The following is a 10,077-nucleotide window of genomic DNA, read 5'->3' on the forward strand; positions in this document are numbered from 1 at the left end:
GAATTCCCCAAGCCAGAAGTTTACTGAGTAGCTCTTGTTTGGACTTATATGTATTGCTGATTTTAAAAAGAAGAAAGAAGGAGCATCTTCATTGTGCTCTGGCATTTCACACCTATGCTGGCAATATATCTTCTGCCCACACACACCAGTCTAGACCTATCTGCCGTGCCCCCCGTGGCTGCTCAGAGCCAAGGGAGGGTAGGATGGTTGACCACAAAGTGAGCATAGGACACAGAAGCAGAAGCACATTTGTATGGGAGGTTCAGCATGAATCTTCCAGAACACAAGATTGCCCTCCTCTGCTTGAGGACATTAATGAATGTAACTGGCTTCTGGAAAAGGCTCCATAGAGGCACTAAAGCCCCTGATTGAAAAAGATATGATGTGTCCTGTGTCTCTCACTTCTAAAGCGCTTAAATAGCCAGCAGTGTTTTAGTGTAATCAGGCATCATGCATATTTAAATAAATATGCAGCAAGATCTTAGTTTCATTATTATAGGTTATCCTAAAAACCTGAAGGAAGTGAGTGATTAGCAGTAACATTTTTTCCAGTTACCAAAATGATCTGTATGAATAATACCTTCAATGATATGTAACTACTAAAGTAACATTTCATTTACCCATTTTGTGCAATCACAGAGCCTGTTTTAAAATTGAGAGAACTCTTGTACAGAAATGAGTGTGATTACTATTAGGTCTTGATTGATTTTGGTCCAAGTAGAAAATAAATGTGGTTTACCAGTCTTAGAAAGAAAATGTTTTTTAAGAAACTAGTAGTCATGGGGGGGAAATGCATTTTAGATAATCAAAAGCATAATGAGTGGGTGACTGTGTAGCAGGAGATCCTACCAAATCCAGAGTTGAGTATGCATCTCCTTAAAGAGTAGATACCACTGATCCCTCCTGGCTTAGATTTTCGGATTGGTGTTTTTCATCTCCAGTTGTTGACAGTGATCTTGCATTTCTGCCACTGCATAGTGACTAGAAGCTTCAGGAGCTGGGGTCGAACAGACTGCACAGTGAAGCAGACACCCTCCTAGCAGAAGAGAAAAGCCAGCAGACCAACCAATAAAGAGGGCTTCCCCAAACTCCCACCTGGGAACAATCTCTGGGATGGTCTCATCCCAGAACTCCTCAACTGTCAGGTAGGCGACCCAGGAGACTGGAACAAGGGCTGTGACTCCCGAGGTCCAGAGCAGAACTCCTCCCAGGATTAGCAGTCGCTTCTTGAGATCTTGCTGTCTGTTTCCAATTCTCAAACAGTCCAGGCCAAACCCTGAGACCAACAGGCCCAGGAACCCCAGCCCATTCGACAGAAACATTAAAATCCTGGAGATTCTGAGTTCAGCTGGCAAAGCTAGGAAGGAATCAAAGTCCTTGCATTGCCTCCCCACTTCCTCTTGGATGACGCAGGTTTTCCAGAGTCCCATGGTCCAATTTTCCATTTCATTTAAGTCCAGGTTGAGGTTCTTCCAATGTGGCAAGTAAGTTGTAATAATGGATAAAACCCATCCCAGCAAAGAAAATAAAAGTCCAACAGACTGCAGTACTATTCTAAAGACTAAAGCCATCAGAAAGTCCTGCCAGAATTAGCCAACCCTACTCCTGCCCTCTGGTTGCTATGAAGTGTGACACTTGAGTTATCACTTATGCAGTTCATAAATATTTTTTCATTGTGTATCTAGGAGGACTCTTGCCAGAGTTGTTATTGTTTGATTCCATGATGAAAAGGTCTCAGAAAAGGATAGGGAAATAATTCTGCAAACTAGTAATGCCAAGGTGTGGCCGAGATCATGTTCACGTCCTATGGTCTGAATTCTGTAGAAAGCACTTTGTTGGTGAAATAAAATTAAGTAGTACTAATCCTCCTTTCATTGTTAAGGTATAAATGACTTTCTTGTTGTTCCTTTTCTAACAAATCAAAGAATTAAGAAGTCTAAATGCAAAAATGTTTAATTGAAGGTTTGGGTTCAGCTCCTCCTGCTTTCTATCATGCTAATTGCACCTGTCAGATTTTCGTCTGTTACACATCTCACATTTCAATGTGTATGTTATGATAATACTGAGAGTTTTCACTTTTAAAAAATAGGTTCAAGAGAAGTATTTCTTAACCAAATAAATCAATCTTATCAGAAATCTCCAGACATTAAGTCAGGCCTGATTTTTTAGAATCTCTGTCTGCATTTAACACCTAGCATACGAAACAGTACTGAACTTTTAAATATCAAGTCTGTTTATCTACATGCCTTTCTCTTAAATTCACTGGAGTGTGCCTAAGCACTTACTCTTTTTGTTTTATTTTTTTCTTTGGTGAAATATGCTTTCTGTGCTGTGGAAATGTTAAGCATCAGAACTTTGTATATTAGGATCAACATCTCTGATCAACACTAAAGTATTTATATTCCTGTTAGTAATTTTTAATTGCACCTAGGAAAATTTTAATTCCAGCAAGTGAACTGACAATATCTAGAGGTTAAAAAAAAAAATCTTTGGAATTGCTCCTTTTAAAATATGAAGCTTTGTTTTTTGTTTGTTTGTTTTCTTTTTTTTTTTTTTTTTTTTTTAATCACCAGGTACTGAAAACTCTCTGTCTCATAATATTAAACAGGGTGCCCAGGAATTTCTAAATACAAGCCACTTTTGTTCAAAGAGGACTAGTTATTGTTATGGAAATGACACTTTGGGATTGGATTAGCATGTGGTTTTACTAATGGTGAATAGTTCAGATTGTTGTTATTTTCTTTAGAAGACCAACTATCATTTCCAACTACTAACAAAACAAAAAAGCTTTCCAATACAAAATGAATATATTAACATTCCAGACTGACTATGTTGGACAACCACCACCGCTTATTTATTTAAGTAACCAGATCAATGACATTATTTTCCCTCATACCTATGTAATGCTTGCCATAATAGTTTTCTTTTAGATGGAAGACTTCCCGTCCTTCATCTCCAGATTTGGGAAGAGTTTAGTATAGAAAAATAGTCATGGAGCGAGAAAACGTGAGCAGCACAGATTGAGTTACTTAACAAAGACCCCTTTGTCATCATAGGTGGTGCAGATGACTGACCTTGTCAGCATCTTACACTTTAGGATCTATAGTTCCATTTTCCAGATAAGGACACTGAGTTTGCATTTCTGCCACTGCATAGTGACCAGAAGCTTCAGGAGCTGGGGTCGAACAGACTGCACAGTGAAGCAGACACCCTCCTAGCAGAAGAGAAAAGCCAGCAGACCAACCAATAAAGAGGGCTTCCCCAAACTCCCACCTGGGAACAATCTCTGGGATGGTCTCATCCCAGAACTCCTCAACTGTCAGGTAGGCGACCCAGGAGACTGGAACAAGGGCTGTGACTCCCGAGGTCCAGAGCAGAACTCCTCCCAGGATTAGCAGTCGCTTCTTGAGATCTTGCTGTCTGTCTCCAATTCTCAAACAGTCCAGGCCAAACCCTGAGACCAACAGGCCCAGGAACCCCAGCCCATTCGACAGAAACATTAAAATCCTGGAGATTCTGAGTTCAGCTGGCAAAGCTAGGAAGGAATCAAAGTCCTTGCATTGCCTCCCCACTTCCTCTTGGATGACGCAGGTTTTCCAGAGTCCCATGGTCCAATTTTCCATTTCATTTAAGTCCAGATTGAGGTTCTTCCAATGTGGCAAGTAAGTTGTAATAATGGATAAAACCCATCCCAGTAAAGATAATGAAAACCCAACAGATTGTGTTGCTGTTCTAAAGGCTAAAGCCATTTCAACAAATCTTCACAACCTTGCCACCCTATAGGATCTGCTGTCCTTTGTGGTTGACAGTAGTGTGACGATCTTGCTTCTATGCTGCCTGGAATATAAGCTTTGGTCATTAACTCTTTGGGCTCTCTGAAGTGTGTTTTTGTTCCTCTTGAATATAATGTTTCATGTAAAGGACGAAGGACTCTGTTAAAACTATGAGTTAGGCTTTCTGATAAGGATTTGATCTGTTACCTTCCAATTTGCTTGGTAAAATTATATCCTCAATGCTTGATGATTATAAGTCTAAGGATGAACAAAGAGGGCTCTATGACCCCTCACCCTAAAGTACAACAGAAATCTTTGTGCTTCAATATGGATTAATTAGATTTTAAGTGGTGATAAAAGGCCAGCTCTTTCTACAACAGGACTTCATTGTAGTAGCTGAATCTGAGATTCCAGGGATGCAAAACAAGGCCTTGTAAAGAAAGGTAGACTGTTTCCCTATAATCTTCATTCTTCTCCAACTTCCTTTACCTACACAAGAGACTGGCCCATGTTCTTGAGTGTCACAGGGACTTGGTTGGGACTTGGCAGAAAGATTTCCCTTGAATTCTTTTGAAAGGTACAGGCTGGTTCACTGGGTTAATTAAAATGGAAAGAACTGAGGCTGATGCCCAGAGGTGCTAAGTGGGGAAGGGAGAATCCTCCAGTTTCTACCCTACCACTACAGACTCCAGGTAAAGCAGGCTGTCTTGGTACCTAGAGAGGTGTTTTCTCAGAGCCAGTGTCCTCTTCATTTCAGCTGCAAAGGCAGAACACCTCCAGGCAGCATGACTCCTGCCTCTTCCAAGACAAAAATCTCTGGTATGGAAACAATATCCACAATGGAACTCCACCTTTGAGGCTGTTTCTCATGTTTTTGGGTTAGACCACACCTTGAGAGCATACCTTTACAGAGCATGACCCTCAGAAAACACAAGGCCTCGGCATCAGGGTCACTTACTCCAGATTCTCCAACTCTGGCATAGCTCAACTCCTCTCTTAAGGCCCCACACTGAAAAGACAAGATCTGATGGGCCAAGAGAGCATGCACATTCTTAAGTGAAGCTCCTGCTGGAACATTCTAGCCATGTAAAGCAGCTCTGCCCATCATGTTTCAACAAACTGTGTTCAATCCAAAGTCAGAGAAGATCTTTTATGATGTTACTGAGTAGGAGATCAAAGGGACATGTCCCAGGTCCCAATGTATCCATTGGGTTAGAGAGGGGTCATACTTCATCTTTTCCCTCATCTTTCTTTTTAATAGATTCTAATTTTCTTTTTTTAATTTGTTCTTTTTCTATATACATGATGGTAGAGTATATTTTAACATACATACATGGAGTATAACTTATTAGGATCCCATTCTTGTGGTTGTACATGATATGGAGTTTCATTGGTCATGTATTCATATATGAACATAGGAAAGTATGTCTGATTCATTCTATTGTCTTTCCTATTCCCATCCCTCCACCTTTCCCTTCATTCCCCTTTGACTAATCCAACGAACTTATATTCTACCCTCCCTTCATCTTGTTTGTTAGTATCCATATATCAGAGAGAACTTTTGGCCTTTGTTTTTTTGGGATTGGCTTGTTTCACTTAGCATGATAGTCTCCAAATCCATCCATTTATCTGCAAAAGTCATTATGTCATTCTTTTTATAGCTGAGTAATATAACATTGTGTATAGGTACCACAGTTTCTTTATCCATTCATCTGTTGACTCCTAGGTTGGTTTCATGGTTTAGCTATTGTGAGTTGAGCTGCTATAAATATTGATGTGACTGCATCACTGTAGTATGCTGGTTTTAAGTTCTTTAGGTATAAACCAAGGAGTGGGATAGTTGGGTCAAATAGTGGGTCCATTCCAAGTTTTCTGAGGAATCTCCATAGTGCTTTCCAGAGTGGTTGCACCAATTTGCAGTCCACCAGCAATGTATGAGTGTACCATTTTCCCCACATCCCTGCCAACATTTATTGTTGCTTGTGTTCTTAATATTGCCATTCTGACTGGAATGAGATGAAATCTTAAGAGTAGTTTTGATTTGCATTTCTCTGATTGCTAGAAAAGTTGAACATTTTTTTTATATATTTGTTAACCAATCATATTTCTTCTGTGAAGTACCTGTTTGTTTCCTTTACCCATTTATTGATTGAGCTATTTGTTTCTTTTTGGTGTTAAGTTTTTTGAGCTCTTTATATATCCTGGAGATTAATGCTCTATCTGAGGTACAGGTGGCAAAGATTTTCTCCCATTCTGTAGGCTATCTCTTCATGTTCTTGATTGTTTTCTTTACTGTGAAGAATCTTTTTAGTTTGATATCATCCCATTTATTGATTCTTGATTTTACTTGTGCTTTAGGAGTCTTGTTGAGAAAGTTGGTTCCTAAACCAGGTTGGTGGAATATTGGGCCTACATTATCTTCTGGAAGGCACAGGGTTTCTGGTCTAATGCCTAGGTCCTTGTCCACTTTGAGTTGAGTTTTGTGCAGGATGAGAGATAGGGGTTAAATTTCATTCTGCTACATGTGGATTTCCAGTTATTCCAGCACCATTTGTTGAAGAGGCTATCTTTCCTCCAATTTAAGTTTATGACACCTTTGTCTAGTGTGAGATAACTGGCTTTGGGTTTAACATGTGTTGCTTTTACAATGTTGAGGTATGTTCCTACTGTCCCTTGTTTTTCAGTTGTTTTGAATATGAAAGGATGCTGTATTTTGTCAAATACTTTTTCTGCATCTGTTGAGATAATCATGGATTTGTCTCTGTGTCTTCTAGTTTATTCCATTTCTTCATGTTTGTTTTGGTGCTGATACTATGCTGTTTTTGTTACTGTAGCTCTGCAATATAATTTAAATTCTGGTATTGTGATACCTCTTGCTTCACTTTTCTTGCTAAGAATTGCTTTGACTATTCCGGGACTTATTTTTCCAAATGAGTTTCATGACTGCTTTTTCTATTCCTGTGAAGGATGTCATTGGAATTTTAATAAGAATTACTTTAAATCTGTATAATTTTTTTGGTATTATGATCATTTTGATAATATAAATTTTGCCTATCAAAGAACATGGGAGATCTTTCCTTCTAAGGTCTTCTTCAATTTCTTTCTTTAGAGTTCTGTAGTTTTCATTGTAGAGTTCTTTTACCTTTTGCTAGATTGATTCCCAAGTTTTTTTGTTTTTTGTTTTTTGAGGCTACTGTGAATGGGATAGTTTTCCTAATTTCTCTTTCATCATTGGCACATAGGAACACAGTTGATTTATGGGTGTTAATTTTATATCCTGCTACTTTGCTGAATTCATTTATGAGTTTTAGAAGTTTAGGAGTTTTTTGGGTCTTCTAAATATAGGATCATGTTGTCAGCAAATAGGGATAGTTTGAGCTCTTCTTTTCCTATTCATATCCCTTTAATTTCTTTCATTTGCCTAATTGCTCTGTCCAGAGTTCCAAGGACTATATTGAATAGAAGTTGTGAAAGAGGGCATCCTTGTATTTTTCCAGTTTTCAAAGGAAATGCTTTCAGTTTTTCCTCCATTTATAATGATGTTGGCTTTGGATTTAGCATATGTTGGTTTTACAATGTTGAGATATGTTCCTACTGTCCCTTGTTTTTCAATTGTTTTGAATATGAAAGGATGCTGTATTTTGTCAAATGCTTTTTCTGCATCCGTTGAGATAATCATGTAATTATTGTCTTTTAGTCTATTGATGTCATGTACTACATTTATTGATTTCCATATGTTGAACCAGCTTTGCATCCCTGGGATGAACCCCTCTTAATCATGGTGCACTATCTTTTTAATATTTTTTGTATGCAATTTGTCAGTATTTTATTTAAAATTTAGGCATCTGTGTTCATCAGGAATATTAGTCTGAAGTTTTCTTCCTTTGATGTGTCTTTGTCTGGTTTTGGTATTGCAATGATACTAGTTTCATTGAATGAATTTGGAAGTGCTTCCTCCTTTTCTCTTTCATGGAATAATTTGAGGAGAATTGGTGTTAGTTCTTCTTTGAAGATCTGATAGAACTTGACTGAGAATCTGTCTGGTCCTGGGCTTTTCTTTGTTGGTAGGCTTTTGATGGCATCTTCAATTTCATTTCTTGAAATTGATCTGTTTAAATTTTCTGTGTCTTCCTGATTCAATTTGGGTTGGTGATATGTCTCTAGAAATTTGTTAGTGTCTTCAAGATTTTCTATTTTATCAGATTATAAATTTTTAAAATAGTTTCTGATTATCATCTGTATTTCCAGTGTCCATCATTCTATTTCCTGTTTTGTCATGAATTTTAGTAATTTGTTTTTTTCCTTTTTCTCTTGGTTGGCTTTGCTATGGATTTATCAATTTTATTTATTTTTTTAAAGAACCAACTTTTTCTTTTGTTGATTTTTTGAGTTGTGTTTTGTTGATGATGTTTCAGTTTCATTGATTTTAGCTCTGATTTTAATTATTTCCTGTCTTCTGTTGCTTTTGGTGTTGATTTGTTCTTGTTTTTCTAGGGCTTTGAGATGTAATGTTGCATTATTTATTTGGTGACTTTCTACCCTTTTAATGAATGAACTCAATGAAATGAAATTTTCTCTTAGAACCACCTTCACAGTGTACCAGAAACTTGGGTATGTTGTGTCACTATTCTCATTTACTTCTAAGTATTTTTTTTTTTTATTCCACCCCTGATTTCTACTGCTATTCATTTGTCATTCAATAGCATATTATTTAGTCTCCAGGTGTTAGAGTAGTTTCTATATTTTATCTTTGATTTCTAATTTCATTTTATTATGATCTGATAGAATACAAGGTATTATCTCTTTTTTTTTTTTTTTTTTTTTAATGTGCTAAGAGTTGCACTCTGGCCTAAGATGGTCCATTTTAGAGAAGGATCTATGTGTTGCTGAGAAGAAAGTGTATTTAGTCATTGATGGATGAAATATTCTATATAGTCTGTTAAATCTAAATTATTGATTGTATTTTTTAGTTCTATAGCTTCTTTATTTCATTTTTGTTTGGAGGATCTATCCAGTAAAGAGAAATGTGTATTAATAGTCATCCAGTATTATTGTGTTGTAGTCTATTTGATTCTTGAAATTGAGAAGGGTTTGTTTAATATACATAGATGCTCCATTGTTTGGGACATAATTATTTATGATTGTTATGTTTTATTGATTTATAACTCTCTTAAGCAATATGAAATTTCCTTCTTTGTCCCTTCTATTTAACTTTGGTTTGAAGTCCGCTTTATCTGATATGAGAATAGGAACCCCTGCTTGTTTATAAGATTCATGTGAATGTTGTGTTTTTTTCCCATCCTTTTACCTTCAGTCTGTGGATGTATTTGCTTATGAGATGAGTCTTTCAGAGACAACTATTATTGGGTCTTGTATTTTAATCCAACTTGCCAGTGTGTGTCTTTTGATTGCTGAGTTTAGGTCATTTGCATTCAGCATTATTATTGAGAAATGATTTTTCCCTGTCATTTTTATTTATGTTTTTTAATTTGAAATAGTTTCCCTTCAGATTGACTGTTCTTCTAGTGTAGTCCCTCCCTTTGCTGGTTTTCAATTTTGTTTTCATTTCTTCTTCATGAAATATTGAGTATGTTTTGTAGTTCAGGCTTTTGGGTTATTTTAACTTCTGTTTATCATGGAAGGATTTCATTTCATCATCAATTCTATAACTTAATTTTGCTGGATATAGGATTCTTGGCTGGCATACATTTTCTTTCCAAGCTTGGTATATATTATTCCCAGACCTATTAGCTTTGAGGGTCTGGGTTGAGAAATCAGCTGAGATCCAGATTTGTTTTCCTCTAAACTTGACTGGTTATTTTTCTCTGGCAGCCTTTAAAATTATACCTTTATTCTGTATGTTAATCATTTTCATAATAATGTGCCTTGGTGTGGTTCTGTTGTAATTTGCATATTTGGGGTCTGTAAGCCTCCTATATTTGATTTTCCATTTCATTCTTAAGGTTTGGGAAATTTTCATTTTATTGAAAAGATTAGGCATTCCTTTGGTTCATATCTCCGAGCCTTCATCTATCCCAATAAATCTTAAATGTGGTCTTTTTAGCTTACCCCATATTTCTTGGAAGTTCTGTTCATGGTCTCTTAACATCTTTTCTCAATGGTCAACTTCATTTTCAAGATTATATATTTTGTCTTCATTGCCTGAAACTCTGTTTTCCAAGTGGTCTAGTCTGCTGGTGATGCTTTCCATTGATTTTTAATTTGGTTTATTGATTCCTTCATTTCAAAGATTTCTGCTTTTTTTTTTTAGAATCTCTACCTCTTTTTTGAAGTGATATTTCAC

General features: G+C 36.7%; 2 protein-coding genes across 2 annotated transcripts; both read right to left on the reverse strand.

Moving 5' to 3' along the window:
* Positions 1-908: 908 nt before the first annotated feature.
* Cldn22 (claudin 22) lies at positions 909-1,571 on the reverse strand. The gene has a single exon (XM_047549991.1). The coding sequence runs from the start codon at positions 1,569-1,571 to the stop codon at positions 909-911; it is 663 nt and encodes a 220-aa protein (XP_047405947.1).
* A 1,515-nt stretch (positions 1,572-3,086) lies between these two features.
* Positions 3,087-3,749, reverse strand: LOC124981916 (putative claudin-24). Its single transcript, XM_047547959.1, has one exon. The coding sequence runs from the start codon at positions 3,747-3,749 to the stop codon at positions 3,087-3,089; it is 663 nt and encodes a 220-aa protein (XP_047403915.1).
* Between the last annotated feature and the right edge of the window lie 6,328 nt (positions 3,750-10,077).

The sequence above is a fragment of the Sciurus carolinensis genome, chromosome 4, assembly GCF_902686445.1.
Source record: "Sciurus carolinensis chromosome 4, mSciCar1.2, whole genome shotgun sequence".
Taxonomy (NCBI): Eukaryota; Metazoa; Chordata; class Mammalia; order Rodentia; family Sciuridae; genus Sciurus; species Sciurus carolinensis.